The following is an 18,654-nucleotide window of genomic DNA, read 5'->3' as shown; positions in this document are numbered from 1 at the left end:
GTTAATTGGGACAAAATGCATTGTAAAGGGTCATGCATCAGTGGTATTAGCCTAGTATTAGTTAGAAGATAAATCATAATTTTTAAAATGCTAGAAACCTATTTTTTGTGTCCTCCCTCTCAGAGCCGGATTTACCCAAAGTTACGCTATAGGCACCTCTACATCGAGCGCCCCCCCCCTTCCTGATTTTTATGATTAGGCACAGCCACTCGCATGAGGTGACAGAAGGCGCCCCTTGGACTGCGACGCCCCTAGGCGCGCATCTAATTTGCCTTAAGGTAAATCTGGCCCTGCTCCCTCTACATTGAACTAATCCTCGGAACGTCCTCCTCTATTGTCTCTTTTACTGGTGCTTCATAAATACTCTCATCTATAAAGTTCCCATGCATTACTAAATTGACTCTCAGAATTGCAGATAAAAATATCATAGAATAATGTTTTGTGTTTTTTCCATAATTATAGCTTTACTGATAGATACAAAAAATTATCTAAATTATTTCTGAAATTGTTATCTTTGTTACATTTGAACTTCCAACAGTCGCAAATTTAGGAAATACTTCAGATAAATATGGCAGCCGCTTACCGTATACGTCTGAATACAGTCCACCTTTTTTCCCAAAAATGCCCGTGGTAAAAGTAAAGGGGGGGACAATATTCAAACACATTTTTTTAACATTTCCCAAAACTGAAGCCTCCAAATTATGGGGGGGACTATATTCGGAGAAATGCGGTAATTTATTCTAAGTTCATTGGTCTAATGTTTCCCAATGGACTGGAATTTACTTAATTTATCTGAAACACAACATTAATTACATACTAATTATGCAAATCCACCAACTCCATGCATCAAATGCAAAGTGCTAAGTGGCATATTTAATAGGTACAAAAACATTGCATCAGCTTAAAAAATCACCCCAATCTTACCCTAACAAAGGATGGATGATATCTGTTCTTTGTTAGGGTACGATTAAGGTAAGGTAAGATACCCAAGCAGCAGATGATACCCATCAGATATCTAAATTAGGTTGATATATCCAAAACACATTTTTAATACACAATGGATATTTTGTCATTACATAGGTATCCAAGTTGTAATATCCATGATATAAAAAATTGTTGTTCCAAACAGTATTCATAGGTATGTTCCATATAGAATTGAAGAGCACAAATTTTTTGTTTGTATGTCTTTTGATTACCAAAAGCCATAATAAGCACACCCATTATCTTCTCATTAAATATTGTGAATATCTCAAAGATGTTGTAATATGAACCTCCACGTCCCCTGTTGGACATCCCTGCAACGTTGTTTGGTGGGTACTTTGAATATTTGACAGATATCCATACAAATTGATTAACATGGATATTACACAGATGTTAAATGTTAATGCAGACCAAGTTGTCTGGATGTTGTTGGGATATTGATGGCTGCTTGGGCATAATTAGGAAAGATTAAAATGAAGGTAATCACCTGGGGAGGAGAGATTGTGGCTGCAGGCCAGAAGGTTTTGCGTTCAAATATAGGCTCCACCATCGGAACCTCTCCCTTAAAATTACTCATGGTGAAGCTTTCCGATTATTAGCATTTAATGGTAAATCAAAGGCAATCCATAGAAAGTAGATGGCATCCTACCATAGAATGGTAAAAAAATGTAGTCCATAGTTTAGAACTGGGTGACAATATCACAAAATAAAAATAAAACAAACCTATTCCTTGAGGAAGCTTCTTCTATTAGATGAAGTTCCAGAAATAGTTCTTCTGTTTTCACCGTGAGGTCATGTTTTTATTGGCCATCCTGCTGAAACCTATTGGTTGATAACCTACATAAGTGAAGTTTTAACAATATAATACAGCACCTCATGGCTAAGCTTACTGCCACCAAAAGCATCAATGCTTTTCAGATGGAGGGTCGACCTCTAGATTTAGAGATCAGCTGCAATATAAGTAAGTTCACTTGTTGAATAAGCAGTTGTTAACAAAAAGCAACACATTTCTGAGGGGGCATAGGGTATCCTTGGGTAAGGTAGGCCATCTAAATGATACCAAAACCTGTGAAGAAGCTGTGACTTGGTGAAGGAAGGCCACTAACAATAATGCTTCCCGAGAGGTGTGGGCAGCAGCTCTTCACGTCAGTGAAGGTGGAGACCAGTGGCGCTGACTCCATGGGGCTTGAGGGGGCCCGAGCCCCCTCAAAAATTCCATATGGGTGTGAGGAAAAAATGCGTTAGGCTTGTCAATTTTCTCCGGAGTGTCCAGATATCGAGATTTGAGTTATCAGGGTTCTAATGTTGATCACACGACTCTTCTAAAATGCTTAAAAAACTTAAAACTCACTACTTATAAAATTTCACAGGGCAAGATACCCGGTTTGGGCCCCCCCAATGTTTTTGGTAAGTCGGCATCCCTGGTGGAGACCACAGTGGTCAGTACAGCGACCCTTATATCACTGCAGGTGTGATAATATAGGGTGTTTAAAAAATAATACACATATTACAAAGTATTGTTTTGTCCTAACTATAGAACGTTGCGCCTTGGTTGTTTCTGAGGCTGCACAAAAACAACTTCATTTTTCAACTAGATGGGACACCCCCTCACTGGAGTCTTCAAGTGTGTGAATATCTGAATGAAACTCTACCGAACTGTTGGATTGGTCGTCAAGGAGCACCTTAGCCAGTGGCCTAACTAGGAATTACTGCTTTGGGGGGGGGGGGGGGGGGAGGGATGGCCTTGGTTGGCAAACCCCCTCCAGGCAAAGGGGGGAGAGGGGTCCAGGAAAATTTTTTGAAAAAAGACATGCCTGGATATAAGTTTTACATCAGTTTGGCCCTTAAAATTAAACTTTAAGCAGATGTAGTTATTATACATCAAATCTAGACAACAGTTTTTAATACATAATTCAAAATTTAAATTTTGTTAACTCAGTTCAGCTTTACAAAAGCATGTATGACATGTACACATTACGAAACATATCAAGAGACTTTGGGAAGAACATCACCATTCCTACTTCCAAAAAGAAGAGAGCAGAGAAATGCGAAGATTTTAAGACTGTTATCCTAGCGACTCATGAGTCAAAAATATTAATAAGAATCATCTACAGTTGAATAGAAATTAAAACAACGGAGTTCCTTGATAGACACCAATTGGGATTAAAGAAAAGCAAGCTTACAAGCCATATTGGTCCTAAGGCTGCTCATAAATGGCGAATGGCATAATAATGGCTTAATGTAGAATGGAATTCTATGCTTACAATCCTGATAGAAATTGGAGAGTATAATAATGACCAGAGAATTGTCCACAATTCACCTATTAACCAAATAGCTGTGAATAAATTTGGATCCAGCCATGAAGAAGCAAGAATAAGGAAAGGGGTGAGACAAGGGTGTGCTCTGTCCCCCATAATTTTCAATGTGTTCATTTAGTAATCAATGAGATGAAAGAGGAAAGTTACCAGTAAACTTTAATATCGTATATATAATAGGCGTATCAGTTGTAGTACTGGGTCCAGGCCCCGCTGGTTGTAACCCTGAAAGAACCCCCTTTGGGTTCTCATTGGTGGCGTCCTGGGTTGTCTGAATGCCAGATGGCTGGAGAAACTGTTGTCACCTATGGATAACACGTGGAGGAATACCCAAAAATCATGACTCATAACTTAAGGCTTGTAGTGAAGGCTGCTCAGGAGCTCCACCGGGTTATCTCCTCCATGGCTGCCAATGTTTCGGGGTGTGTGTCATAATCCACCCTCAGGGCTGAATGATGAGGTTCAGCCCTTAGGATGAAATATGACTCACACCTCAAAACTTCGGCAGCCATGGAGGAGATTACCCAGTGGAGCACCCAAGCAGTCTTCACTAACAGCATATGATGGGAAAACATCAAATCTTATAACTTAAGGCTTATTTCTGAGCTGATCTTGCATTTCTGCTTGTGTTTCAAAAGTTATTTTATCAATGCATTCTAAACCAACCTTCAGGCCAGTGGCGCCGACTCCATGAGGCCTGAGGGGGGCCGAGCCCCCTCAAAAATTCGTTATGGGTGTGAGGAAAAAATGTGTCAGGCTTGTCGATTTTCCCCGGAGTGCCCAAATATCAAGATTCGAGTTATCAGGGTTCTAATGTTGATCATATGACTCTTCTAAAATGCTTAAGAAACTTAAAACTCACTACTTATAAAATTTCCCGGGGCAAGATCCTCGGTTAGGGCCCCCCCAATAATTTTTGTAGGTCGGCGTCCCTGCTTCAGGCTGAAACACTTAGTGAGTGAGTATCAGTAATTTTCCAAGTGGAGAAAGCATTGTACACCTTCACCTATCAGCTATTAAAGAGGGTTAGTCACGGGATATGAAGCTTCCAAGAAAAATTGTTCTGCTTACTAATGAAGTATATGTAGTAGATAAAGCAGAAAATCTAAGAGAACAAATGGCCTCAGCCTTGACTTTACAGCCTAAACTAAAGAAGGGCAACAGGAACAGCTTTGGTCATACCAAGACAGTTTGAGAATTAGAATTGAAAAATGGAGGCCATATTAATATTTGCACTCAATCCAATATAGGAACATTTTCGTAATATTTCACAGATGGCAAAAATCTTATCAAGTCAATTATGAAGATTTAGGGACAATGTCACTAACTAGATTAAAGAGTACATATTACCACAAAGACCTTTTGTTAAGTTCTGCAGATGAATAAAAGGGCCACGATAAGTACCACCAGGTTACTCACTATGCACTATGCACCACCAAAAAACTCACTATGCACTGTTTTTTTTTATCACTCACCATTTTGATACTCACTATGGCCATTTGGAAACTTGCCAAGGAAAATCTTGATACTCACTCAAACACTCACCTAGTAATAAGCCAATAACTACTAATTTATTGATATGTTGAAATTCCACCAGATTAAATCTGAAACAACTCTCTACAAAATGGCCACAGTGGCAGCAGAGTAAAGTCCTCACCTGCCAAACAAGAGGTTGTAAGTTCAAGTTCTGCCTGGGTAAGTTTCCCCTACCAAGGGCATGGTTGTTCGTGTGTGTTTAATTGTATAATTTGTTGAATACCCCAATATAAAACAACCTAGCTATATTCGGTGTCTTGGGAATAAAATAAAAAATAAAAAAAATAAAACAAACACTGAATCATAAATAGAATTAAAATGGAATATATGTTGGGATACTTCTAGTAGACATACTCTATAGATAAGACCCAGTTATTCCTTAAAAAAATACATTTTTATGTAATTATTTAAAGTTAAGACAACTTTCACCCTAGGTAATCATAACAGGTACATTAGTTACTTTCTCTTTGTTAAATGAACAAAAAACTGACTTGAACACCATACTACATTACCATAAAAGTTCTGCCACCTAATAGAAGCTTAAGGTATTCGAAAATATAATAGTAACTATCGCAATCGATTCTTGATTTTCATAAGCAAATCACACATTCCTAAAAGATGGTACACTTCCCAAAATTAACCTCGAAACTTCAGGTTTCATTTTTAAATTTCTCAACAATTTAGGTTTTACATAAAACAGGAATTGAGCTCTATGGTCTCAAAGATGCAATATGGAATGAAAAAACTCAAATGGGCATACAGTGTCTCAGTATTGGGAGATATTATAGGACCATTTGAGTTTTTTCTTTCCATCCTGCAACTTAGGCGTCAGCATATTGGTTTCACAAGCAACTCGAGGACCTAAAATGACCAGAAAGGCAACAAAGAAAGAGGGTACTGGAGAAATGGACAGACCAATAATTTAAGAACATAGCAAAGGAGGAAAGTAGATTGCAGTGATAGCAAATTGTACAGTTATGAAAACAACACGGATGTGAAGAAAAAGGGTATTTGGAAATCTCAGAAGAAAATAGTCATATGAATTTGAACGGTAAAATCTGCCAAAAATCAAGCAGAGACATATCTAATGATGAAGGGAATAAAGAGGATTCCATAATTATGATTTTTTTATTACGATTCCATTTACATTTGTTATTACGGTGGTATAAGATCCAAGAAAAACAGAAATAGTAGGTTCACCATAGGCATTTTCTTAAAAGAAATTGATGTCAGCAGTATTTTCAGCAAAAAAAAATGAATACACAGAAGATGGGTGAGAGTTGATGGAGCAAGAAAACTATGCCCACACAAAACATAAAAATGAGTGTAAGACTCTTAAACTCTGAACAATAGGCTTCCTGTTGATCATTACAAACAGTCAAATTTAAGGTTGAACCACATGATATGAGAGAGCAGAAATGTATGATTGTGAAGACAGAGGAAATTAAATTATCCGACTATAAATACACAACAAAATCAATATATGTACAAAATGACGAATAGTCCAGGAATGGGTATGAATCAGTATTCATTCACCTAGCCACCTTGAAATTCACTATATAAAATCATTCGGCTCTGTACTAGTTTCACATCATACTGGTGCATCAAATCCAAACAAAACAGCAAGAATTATTTTTTTAATAAATATAAACTTCATGAGTCTGAAAATTAACTCAGTAAACCAATAACCAGCCATTAACAAATTAATTAATCAATATTTAATGCCGTCTTCGTATGAAATTCTACAGTCTTTTGTAGTGGACCTTACAGCCATACTCCACCCACTGTAAGGAGGATCAAATAAATACGCACTACTCCTAGTCTAAGCCACTTTGGCCAAAATTATATATGCATACTGGAAACATAGTAGTTATTTTACAAGGTGGTTAAAAACTATAAGTAATGGAATTTAAGTTCAGTTCTCTGGGTACTCCACCTCATTAAATACTGTCCACACACACAAAGATGCTGTTCACAATGCCATCCATGGATTTCAAATGTGATTGGTTTAAGACGATAAAGGGGAATGGATATAGTCCAATCGTTATGAAAGTTTGTTTTGAAATGGGGAATGAGTGGGAATTTTTCCACCAATTGCAGTTCCACAGAATCAATTTTCATCTCCACCTCAACAAACAAAAACTAGGCATGAGCAACCCTGCAGCAATAAGTGTTCCTTTCTATCAATCGATTATTAAGATTCCTGATGACAAGATTAGGAACGTTTAACAGAATATCCGACACAGATGAAGAGCAAAAACGTAACATGATGACAAAGAGATTTATTTCCACTGTAATCACTTTTACTTGCAGTACACCTAAGGGAGAATACACTCACATCCTTTTTGAAAAATCCTCGTGAGTCTCTACAATGTCACTTGAGTGGCACTAGCTGTGCCCTATGGCACTGAATTATCAGATCACACCAGTCTTTATTTATCATAACGATAAATTTTTCATACTTTTCAACTGATAAGAAATCTCAAATAGTCTTGATCACACTCCACTTAAGTGTCCAGGATTCCTTTGCACCAAAGGATGATCAAAAGTACCCACAAGCCCTGCTGTGATGACCGGGAGAAGATATGCTCTTCCGTCTATTTGAATTCAACGCACACGTACACATTAAAAAACACACAAGGATGCACCACTTGATGCAAGCCCACACACGCACACACACACACACGCAACCATTAAGACAGACACGCATAAAACACTCACCCACAAAGACGACAGGCAGGTGCAAAAATAATCAAAGGCATATTTTTGGTGATTTTCCAGGGACGTACCCCCATCAGGACCTAAATTAACAGCAATATAGAGTGGCAGGAAAGAATCGCTAGCTTCCCCGCATTGGTAGGGCACATAAGGAACAGAGGATTGAATCAAATGGACAAACAAACACCATAAAAAGCTCAGACTCGGTGCAAATCATTGTGGGGCCCAGGGGGTTTTTGGGGTTGGGGGACACCTATGACTGAGGGGAATGCAGGCCATCCTCAGATTTGGAAAAGCAAATTTCTCAGTCCACATTGTCCTGGAAGATAAGTTTGGCATAGCCAGGGAATCCAGCCAGGGGGGTTGCACAGAACGGGCACATGGCATCAAAGCCATTAGTTCCGTGAGGGATTGGTACTGATGCCCAATATCTGCAAAAGAGAAAATCATTGGTATTTCAGAAACTATTGAAATTATAATGAAGCAATGTATGTAGCAAGGAGGAAAAAGTATATCCAGACAAAGTTTGTGCCATCAATATCAGTCTGCGAGGAAACAGTTTGGTATTTGGAGGAGGCGACCGACAGCTGAGGTCATTTGTGCCATGAGGGTAGGGTATGGAAGGAAGGGTGGAGAGAAACCTGGCGTCGGCATTAGCCTGCTCTTAACGAAAGGCGCCAAGGGGACCACGGCTTAACGTCCCATCCGACGGACGGAGTGTTGCTCTTGAAATGTCCTCTGCACAACACTCAAGCAGGGATCGGGCAGTCTCTGAAAATTCTCTGCCACTGCCGGGATTTGAACCCGAGCCCGCCAGGTGGGAAGCCAACACTCTAGCCACCACACACACCTCCCATCCCCAGAAAATAGTTTTTTTTGTGGCATGCTATTCTCACCCCTAATTCAAAATATGATAACACAAACACGCAGGAAATACAATACATACAACATTGTCAGAATACCTTTTTCCTCCAGATAAGGCTTTACTTAAGAGAAGGGATTCTGAATTAATCTCAAAGACTAACTATGTATATACTGCTGAATCATCAATTTCCAATAGGATCTTACTCATTAAAAAAAAGTCTGTGTAAAGTTCCCATTTATTTATTTAAAAAAAATGATTTCTGCAAATAACGAAAAATGCTTACGTCCACAGCAATCACAATGGATGGAATTTTTCTAAAATTTATTAAAATCAATTAAATTAATAGTTGTAAGCCTTCTTATAACATGACCAAAACTGATAGCCTGCAAATTTCCATTACTTCCAGCTGATATATTAGAGGCATTCAGAAATATGGTCAATCTTAATGCCTGAAGTAATGGTTCATTTATATAAAATTTGTACAATGTATACTATAGCTCTCTATTTAATTAAAATGTACGTAGTGATCTAATCACACCGCAAGCAAAACCAAAGCAACTAAACACACTATACCAACAAAATAATACAAGAAAATCAATTCCAAAGTAAATCATAGTAAAGTGGCATACAGTAATCACATGGATGTTTATTAGCAACATTATCAATCCACGGAGACCACATGTTACTAGTGCAACATCAGCTCACACATCAAATATCCCAAAAATGACAAAGACTGAATTATATTTTACAACCCTAAGTCTGTGGCTAAAAGAGGTCCTCCAATCACAGTAGTCAATCTAAAGGCACAGATGCCACACAAGAATGCATAATAATATGCCCCATCTCATCTGAGTGCATGAAATGTTTTAGTAACCAATAGGATCGTTACTAAGCATGAAGAGATAAGGGTTTACCACTGCAGCAGAGGGAAATCCCTCAACTGATGATGATTTCTAAAGGCCATTTTACACGGGGCACGGAATTGCGCAGGTTAGAGCTGCATTAATTTCTAAAATGGCGTGGAATTGCGCGAATGCATGAACGAAATTAGAACAGGGGCTATTTTGCCGTCTCGCATGTGTTCTAGCAATTCACCGCTTTACACGACACAATTTTGATTGCGCCTTCGCATGTACGTCAGTTTGCACAATTCCGTGTACCGTGTAAAACAGCCTTACGAGCAGACGACACACTTCACCCTTCAGCTGCAGATGCTAGATTGCAAGTCTGCGCTGAAAAATTTGTCAAGTAAGCCAAAGCCTTTTTTCTGCTGGTAGGGGCAGAGCAGGTTAAAGAGCCCTTTCATCCCTCCAAATTCATCTCCCAAGGGCCTGTGGAGAGGGTCTCACCCAATGAGGAACAAATTAGTGAAATAAAGGCTAATTCGTATTGAAATAAAATGAATATGCACTTTTCCACAAGTATTTAATGCTTACAATACATTTCAGCTCACAGAGCCATCCTCTGGTACAAGACAGAAGATGACTCTGTAAGCCAAAATGTGTCGTACGCATTATATACTCGTGGAAAAGTGCATAGTCATTTTATTTCAATATGTACGTCGAACTTCCACTATATAATCCCTGAATCAGTTGAACTTATTGGGTAATTCGGTAAAATTTTCATCTGACCAAATCTACAAAACGTAATATCATAGGATACGTCTTCATAATTTTCTGTTTAATTTGACACCAAACACAATTAAAATTGGTTAACACACCAAGTAAAGAGCAGTACTAAATTATTACGTACTTCAAAATTTTAAGAATCACAGGCAATGCTAGTTCATAAATAATAATGATTTCCTCTGAAGAATGAAGATGAAACCAAATTTGAAAGTAATCCTCCTTCATTCCAGGACAGTAAAGGAATTAGAAAGGTTTCAAAACAATTTAGCTTAAAAATATGGATGGACCAAGTAACTTAAAGGTGGATTGCATTCTGAATGTTCACATTTTCCTAAAAACTTTCAAAAAAGTCAATTATTGTAACTTACTTAACAGTCTTCTCAGATGCCATGTGACCACATGGATTAAACGCAAATGTTGGCGGGCCATTATCCACATAGAATGCTGGTTCGATGCCTACAATTAAGGTTACTACCGGGCCAACCTGAAATAAATGAATAGAGTCAAATTTTAAAATAAAATAAATCCATTAACGAATCACCAATAAGCCAAACTTCACAAACAGTGATTAAATATATAAGATTTTCCAATTATATTATCAGATTGACAGACCTCACTCCTCAAAATATTTGGCTACAAACACATAGCTATCTGTGAAGAAGCATCAGACAACAACATATGCAACAAGATAAAATGTGGATATAGAGATAGATAAGCTGTGAACTTGAAAAGAGGAAAACAAGAGATGGTAGAGATGATACTGACTGAATAGGTAAAATTTTAGGTAATATGGATTCTATGCATTTATGAAGAAAAGTAATGAAGAAATAACCACTAAAATGCCATTGAAATAAATAATAACATTAGTTTAAAAGCATGAGTAAAAATTCAAGACACATTCATTCAATTTAAAAAAAATGAACTCTAGGGTATCCTTCATTCCTCGACTCTTATTTTATCTAAAATGTGCCCCTGCAAAATTTTATTGAAATCAAAGCATATTAACCTGAGCCAGATAGACAACAACTTAGCATCAGAAAAATGTCCAGGATTGTCATGCTTAATTGCATTTGGGCCTGTTAGAATGTGTACACTGTGGAGTCTATGAAGTGTTTAGTCTTCATCCAACAACTCACTTGTAAGCTGTATCTTACATGTGTCCCAAAGACTCGACAAAAATTTATGCAACTGAATAGTTTTCGTTGAGCTTTGATCCATAATTACAAATAGAAGCCACCACCTCACTGACGTTAACACTAACATCTAACATAATCTTATGCTTCATCAGGTATAAAAATGTATACCATGCATCAAAAACCTGCCTGTTCAAAAATGAAAATAGATAATAATTTCACAGAAATTGGGGGCTTCCATTTGAAGCAGTATACAAAAGCTCTGTCATTAACTATGTCAGTATAATGAAAGTTGTCAATATTATGCTATGTACAAGATAGTATTCATCAGATGATATTTATCAGTGAATTTGAAACTAAGAAAAATCAAAATAAACCTATTACTTAATGAAATTGATGGTTTCTGGTGATAATGTATGGCATTTACTCATTTTAAATGAAAAATTAAACTTTGTTTTCCCACAGAATATTTTTATTTGTACACTAGCATGGTTTTGATGCTCCCTGTCGTTCTCAGGCCTGAGGATGACGTGGAGCGTTGGAACAAAGAAAAAAGTGTACACATAAAAATATTATGGAAAACAAAGTTCAATTTTTCATTCAAAACCTACCACTCCCAATTTTACAATATACTTTGCACTAAAAAAATGGCAGTGAAATCTATGAAAAAAAACAATAAGGGAGCCTCCATTATTTCATTAGGTGATTTTGGCAATTTTTGGACACACCCTCCCCCCTTAGTGAGATATCCTGAGATTTGGCACAATCCCCTCCCCCTCTAACTTCACGTGAGATTGTTATAAATGCGTATTTTCAGTGTAAATACATTCCCCAGTATTCCATGTTTCCCTCTTCAGTGTGAATAAGATCTATGCTTCATTACATTGTATTTATAAAAAGACAATTTGCTAAATTATTTTCATTTAACATTAGTTTGGACTAGTATTCAAGATTACAAATATTATAGTCTAGTGTCACATTTTACACCCTTACTTATGGAAAAAGATTACGTGATACTTGCCAGAACCCTCACCTGAGATTAGGTGAGAATCGGCTTGACCCCCTCCCACCACCTAAACGCCTCACGTAATTAATCGATGCCCCCTAACATCCAATTGAATGATGTCATTTATTACTTTAAATAACCACAGGGATACACGAGGATTAAAAAACTGTGATTTTTGCCCAAGCAAAAGACATTTTACATTTATCAGTTTTACTTAATATTTTGCCTCAATAGCTCCTTGAATAACTATTTATCGGTAATCCCCTACAAGGTAAAGGGTAATTAAAAATTTCCAGACAACAGCAGATTGACTGACCTCTAAGCACATGGGACACCGCCTTGCTCCTGGGGAGTCTTTATCTTGACCCCAATCATGGTGTCCCTGTACATGACCACAATTGAGGTACACATATGGCTGCTGCTTCTCATTTATGCGCAAGGTCACCTTTCTGGGTATCACTAGCGTGTTCAAACCAACTGGACACTGTGGTCGCCCTGCATTCAGTTCATCTATTTGCCGCTCCAAATGGTGTTTTGTCTGCAAAAGAACAGAAATGAAAACAGTCAGCAATCAATTAAAACAGCAATTCATAGGAGATATCATACACTTCGAACCCAAAAGCGAACTAAATGGTAGAGGTATATACACAGGATTACTGATATGGATACTGTAAACAGTGCAATCATCATTATGACCAATATTTCTTACCATTCATAAATATCAAAAATAGCAAATTAAATAAACAAGACTATAAAATAAATTGGCCACATTTGGAAAGAGACAACTCATGTAACCTCAAGCAAAGATAATCACAAGTGACTAGGACTTTGAATTCAGGATCAACGATTAAATCAAGGATTGGCAACCATTTCATACCAGCAGGATTGATGTTCAAATTGTTCCTAATTATGTTTAATAGCTATAAAATAAATGGCTTTGGACAATTCAAATCCATATAAAGTAGTAGTAGTCATGAGTTGTCAGTGTGCATCCTTAACTAAGGTCCATCCAAAAACCGTCCATAACATTAGTCAGTAAATACTGTGAAGCAGTGTAATACGTTCACAAAAAAATTTGAAATGAGAATCTTGTATTTCCTGCATCTTAATCTTGAAGAAATACCATTACATTTCAGAATCAAATATTTGACTATTAAATAATTGGTTTTCAATTATAAAACAAAATTACACGAACGCAGAAAAACTTTGGTGGCGAAAAAATCGATAAATGGCACAGTGTCCTTATCATTGCATTAGAAACACGAAAATTTGTAATTGCTGTCCCCCATATGCATACGCAAAAACAGACTTATGCCTTTATATTTATATTTAAAATTTTAAGGAAAATCAAAAAGTGGTAAAGTGAATAATGAGATTCACACTCTGCATTTAAAACACTCATATGATTGGGAAATCTTACCTTAGCATTAACATTTAAAAGATGCATATCCATCGGAAAATCTGACAGTTACGCGAAAAACTTAGCATACGTGTCTCTGTCACCCACAAAAAATGCCGAACGGAACGGTACCGTTGTTCACAAAGGGGGAATATCGACCCACCACAACGACATTAGATATAAAAATAAAATTACCAAAATGCAGACTCAATGAAATATGCACCTCTACCAGCGCCCTTTCTTCTGGGCTGGGCTGAGTCCGAACAAACCTTCAACCGTGAAAGCTTCCGGAGTCGAAGCTATGTCGAAAACTCCCCATTAAATCACACGGAACGTATCAAGAAATTTTCGCCGAGCCAAGTCAAAGGCGCGCGAACACGGGGGAACGCGAAAAAAAAACGAGTCGGACGGAAAGAGTTTCCATCTCTCCTTGAACATTTTTTTATCTCCGCTTTTGTGTGCGGGACGATTCGGCGCACGGAATTCCAACAAGCTGGAAGATGTCGCGACAAAAAGAAAGGGAGGAAAGAGAGCTTGGATGAAAAGAAAAAAATAAAGACGACCGTGGCTATAAAGACACGGAGAGTAATATACAGTGAAAATAAAGGCGGCAGATAAGGGGAAAAAAACGATGCAAAGAGGAATGCGCCGGTTTCGCAAAAAACTACTACCGGGGAGACTAGAAGCAGGGACAGACGGGGGAAGCCGGGGTGACACGTAAAAAAGGTGAGATGGGAGAGGTAAAAAATATGAAGAGGAGAGATGCAACGTGAAGGGGAGGAAAAGGTGGAGGTGGCTGAAGGAGGACCGAATGCGCAAAAAAACGGAGACAGAGGTAGCGGAAAGATCGCGATGAAGGATAGGGGGAGAGTGGAGGAGGAATATTTTGCGAGGGACATTTGCAAAGCGTTGGTGGGTGCGCAGCCACGTGGGCTTTGAGGGATAAGTATGTAACAAGATAAAACGCTCTCACTCCATAGCAAACTATGAACTAAAAAAAATTAAAACAAAAGATGATTAATGTTGCTGAGAGAACAGTTAAAATTTCATTCGCCACAGATTCCACCAGGGGCGCAGCTAAGAATTAAGGCTGGGGGGGAGGGGGGTTAGGTGCAACTAATACCGGGGTGTGTGGGGGTATGGAATACCCACCAGGATAAGCGGTAGATGCGAGATTAATAAATTGCGGAATTTTAAGATAAATGGTTCAAATTGGTGAGTTTTACGGCTTTCTGAGGGATATTTTATAAATCCGTACACTATTCCATTAGTAATATCAATCCATTAAAGTAAAATGGATTAAACTTAAAAATTTCTCTGAGCTCTGGGGGGTTTTTAACCCCCAAACCCCCCTCGCTGCACCACTGGATTCCATGCATTGATTAATCAAAGTAACAGTGAAATAACCACTTTAAAACAGGATTGCAATAAATAATACCATTAATAACGAAGCATAAGTAAAAATAATTATTCAAATACTATTCAGTGAGACATGAACTACAGGGAGTCCCTCATTCCCAGACTTTTCTTTTATCTAAAATAAGACCCTCCCCAAACACCTGAAATTTTCCTGGTGGCGACTACCCGCGATTCCATCTGCTGAAGCCACTAGCCAAAGGGTACCTATGCTCTTGCACTAAATTCTTCGATATAGAAACATATAATTATGTCTGCCTATAACTGACGATGAATTTAACTTTCAGTACTAAGCAAATGAAATTTAAAACTTAGTTAATGAAATATGCTGTTTCCCTATGCGTTTAAAATGGAAAAGAAAATGCAAGTAACCACTCGTAACAAACAAAAAGAAGCGAATTTCTGGCTACGTGCGAGGGATAGTGGGGTAGGGCCACTCAACAATGAGGAGAATTAAGAAAACATTGGGAACGCACTTTAAATTAGTTTAATGAATTATTCGAGAGGTCAAAGCCGTGGCATAGATACATACTCCGTCGTATATATAATTAACTGTATGTATTTAAGTACAAGATATCGCGGGGTGTCCTTATTTAAAATGAGTTAACCTGGCATTAAATTGATTTTAGCTCTCCAATACCATCGATCCATCATATATTGAGTTATCCAGAAACACTTTAAGGCCTCGAGTACGCGCGAGAAATAGCAGCGACCCCAAAGAGCCAAAATTGCTTATTTGGACTGATAAATATTCCTCAAGTGGCCTGAAAGGCGTGATCGTCTCGCGTCAGCGACGTTACGCTCCGCATCGTGGCCAAATAATCGTAGACCCCGAAAAGATGAATACAAGGGAGGTCTTGCGATATTCATTATTTTTAGGAGTAATAAAAGGAAACCACTAAGTACATATATATCTTATATAAATGAGGTTTAGTGAGTAAATTAATAATGCATTGATTGCAAGAATAAATCGTTTAATTCTAAGCCAAAGCTTACTATATTAATAATATAGCGATCCTTTACAAACAGGTTAAGAAATTGATCATTCTTTACCCACAAGAGATGACCAAAATGCCGATAAAATGGGTTAAAATGACAGGCAATAAGTAGCAACAGTTATTATCTCAAAGCCCCTCCATTTAAAACATTTCCTCCACATAGATAGGTATGGCGGAGAGAAAATGAAAAGATGGAAAGAGCAAATTACGCAGATAACAGCTCATCAGGCGAAAGCAAACTTCTTTCGACAGTCAATCGAAGCGTGCAACAATGGCAGGCGAGTGAACGGCACCTGTCGTCACCACTGGTCGTTCTCCCGAATCGATAAAGAAAATCGATACATGGGACTAGTGAAACCGAAACCGATGACAAAGTGGACATTCTATGCAACTCTTGGTGCGCTATAACGAAACTTATCGAGCGTCAGGTTCCAAGTACTGCGTATTTCAGTATTGCATTTGGGACCTCAACTACAAAAGCATAAGTTTGACCTCATTCATAGTGTGCCTATGGGCATTTAGACGCAGAGATGAAAAATTCGTTGCTGAAACCCTGAACTGACATTAACTGACCACTAAGAGGTACACGATGCAATATAATTGGTATAATGATATCTCTGGCACTCCCGACGAATATTAAAGATGATGACGTAATTGATGACGCTGATCTGTGCTGTCGATCCGACCCTGTGATTGTGCTTAGGGATAAATGCCTAAAAGCAATCAAAGCATCGGAGAAACTCATGAAATCTACACAGAAGGATTTTCGAGAACTTTCAAGTTAAAACTGCGGCAACTGCTTTTTCGTATCTGTTGGCCTTCTATAATGTCTTCCAGAAGACCACTATCATCACAAATGATGTTGGCGTCTTCGCGGTCTGAAATGACAGTTGCACGACTCTTCCTTTAATGAATATGTGAGAATCAGACAATGGAGGTAAACCAGCCTTTATAGATGAAGACGCCGACATGAATGCTAGTGAACATTGCTCCACCGTTTTGGTCGTCGGCTACGCGATCACAACTTTCGATTGTATATCAATTCGATGGGAGACATAAGCAATTTATTTCGATCGTAGGTAAATGTCATATCCATAGACAGCAAAGATATAGATGAATAAGTTACTTATTTTGCAATTTTAAATTAATTACATTTGAGACATTGGATTTTAGAGTCATTTTTTCGATTTTTTGCAAGGCAGTGGCGGCCGATTGACGTCTGATGATGATATAATTATTAAAGTATTCTACCTATTAAGTTAATTGTCCATAGAGAACTTCAAAAGCATTCTGGGAGCCCCCATTCCTTCATGTACTTTCCTCTTCAATCCACACTACTTCCTTTCAATCTATCTGAAAATTCTATTATTTTCCTTCCTTTCCCTCGTTTACCCAACACTAGCACTGTTTTCAACATCCCCTACCCGATAACTACTGACTCCATCCATACCCTTTGTCTCCTTCGTATCTCGTCTATAAGTTGCCTTTGCTCACCCACCATGTCCAGCACTTCGTCGCTCCTCCTCCTCTCCGTCCACTCAAACTTCTCCATTCTTCTCCACACCCACATCTCGAACGGCTCCAGTCTTCTCTCTTCCTCCTTCCTAAGCGACCATGTTTCCGCACCATAAAGCGCTACACTCCAGATCGAACTCCTCACTAACCTTTTCTCCAAACTCTTACATAACGATCCTCTCTCAACCTCCTTCCTGCTCATGAACGCCTCTGAAATTTGATAGCCCAATTCTCTCCCTGATATCCCCACTGCTGTATCAATTTTCCTCTGATTTGCAGCCCAAGTAGGTAAGTAGTTGAATTGAATAAATATATAGGATGTAATAATTTAATCCTAAGCAGCTAAGCCAATGCGACCTTACTATCGTAAGGCTATAAAGTCGGTGGACCCCTGATGAAAAAATCATCCGGTGAGGGAGTAGCTAATTAAAGGGCTGGACGAATACACGTGAAAACCATGGAAAATGTGAGACCGTCATAGTTGCGGGTAGTTACTAATTAACTCACGGAAGGAACCCGTTGACCCTAAACGGAAATTGACAACAAAAAGAAGCATCGAAACTTAAGCATGTTTTCACACTTTCCATGTTTCTGCGCCGTGAAGCGCTACACTCCAGATCAGACTCTTCACTACCCTTTCCTTTAGCCTCATACGCAACGATCCACTCATTATCTCCTCCCTGTTCACGAACACCCACTCTGCTAACGCAATTCTGTCAGCTGCTAAATATCATGACAAATCTTTTCCGACCAAACAGAAAATTTGCAAAGTAATCGCTCAAGATAAGGGGATAGCATAATAAGTACAAACGAAAAATGTAAATATGAAGATAAAAATGAGTGGGATCATCTGCCTCCATCATTCCTGCCTCTCGAAAGCTCCTTCCTGTTCATTAACGTCTCCTTCGCTAACAAAATTCTGTGTGTGATGATAATATCATGGCAAATCTTCAATCCGATCAAAAAGCATATTTGCAAACTAACAACTCAAGAAAAGGAGGAAGTATAACATACTATAATATGAACAAATAAAAAATGTAAACATGTACAAAAATATGAGTCGGCTCTCTTGGCACGCAGTTATGCAACGATCCTGCCTCCATCAGTCCCGCCTCTCATAAGCTCCTTCCTGTACATGAACGCT

The 18,654-nt window shown here is 38.3% G+C and overlaps 1 protein-coding gene across 5 annotated transcripts in view; it reads right to left on the bottom strand.

Moving 5' to 3' along the window:
* Positions 1–5,946: 5,946 nt before the first annotated feature.
* The window catches only part of LOC124167817 (protein pellino), a 255,333-nt gene continuing 242,625 nt past the window's right edge, over positions 5,947–18,654 (bottom strand). For all 5 annotated transcript variants that reach the window (XM_046545854.1, XM_046545856.1, XM_046545853.1 and 2 more), the window contains 3 exons: positions 12,499–12,720; positions 10,412–10,527; positions 5,947–7,981 (listed from right to left, as the gene is read on the bottom strand). In XM_046545854.1, coding sequence (XP_046401810.1) covers positions 7,855–7,981; positions 10,412–10,527; positions 12,499–12,720 — 465 coding nt within the window. In that variant the 3' untranslated portion in view covers positions 5,947–7,854. The remainder of the gene's footprint in view (positions 7,982–10,411; positions 10,528–12,498; positions 12,721–18,654) is intronic.

This window comes from Ischnura elegans, chromosome 11 (assembly GCF_921293095.1).
Source record: "Ischnura elegans chromosome 11, ioIscEleg1.1, whole genome shotgun sequence".
Taxonomy (NCBI): domain Eukaryota; kingdom Metazoa; phylum Arthropoda; class Insecta; order Odonata; family Coenagrionidae; genus Ischnura; species Ischnura elegans.
This window is presented reverse-complemented; position numbering and strand designations above follow the sequence as displayed.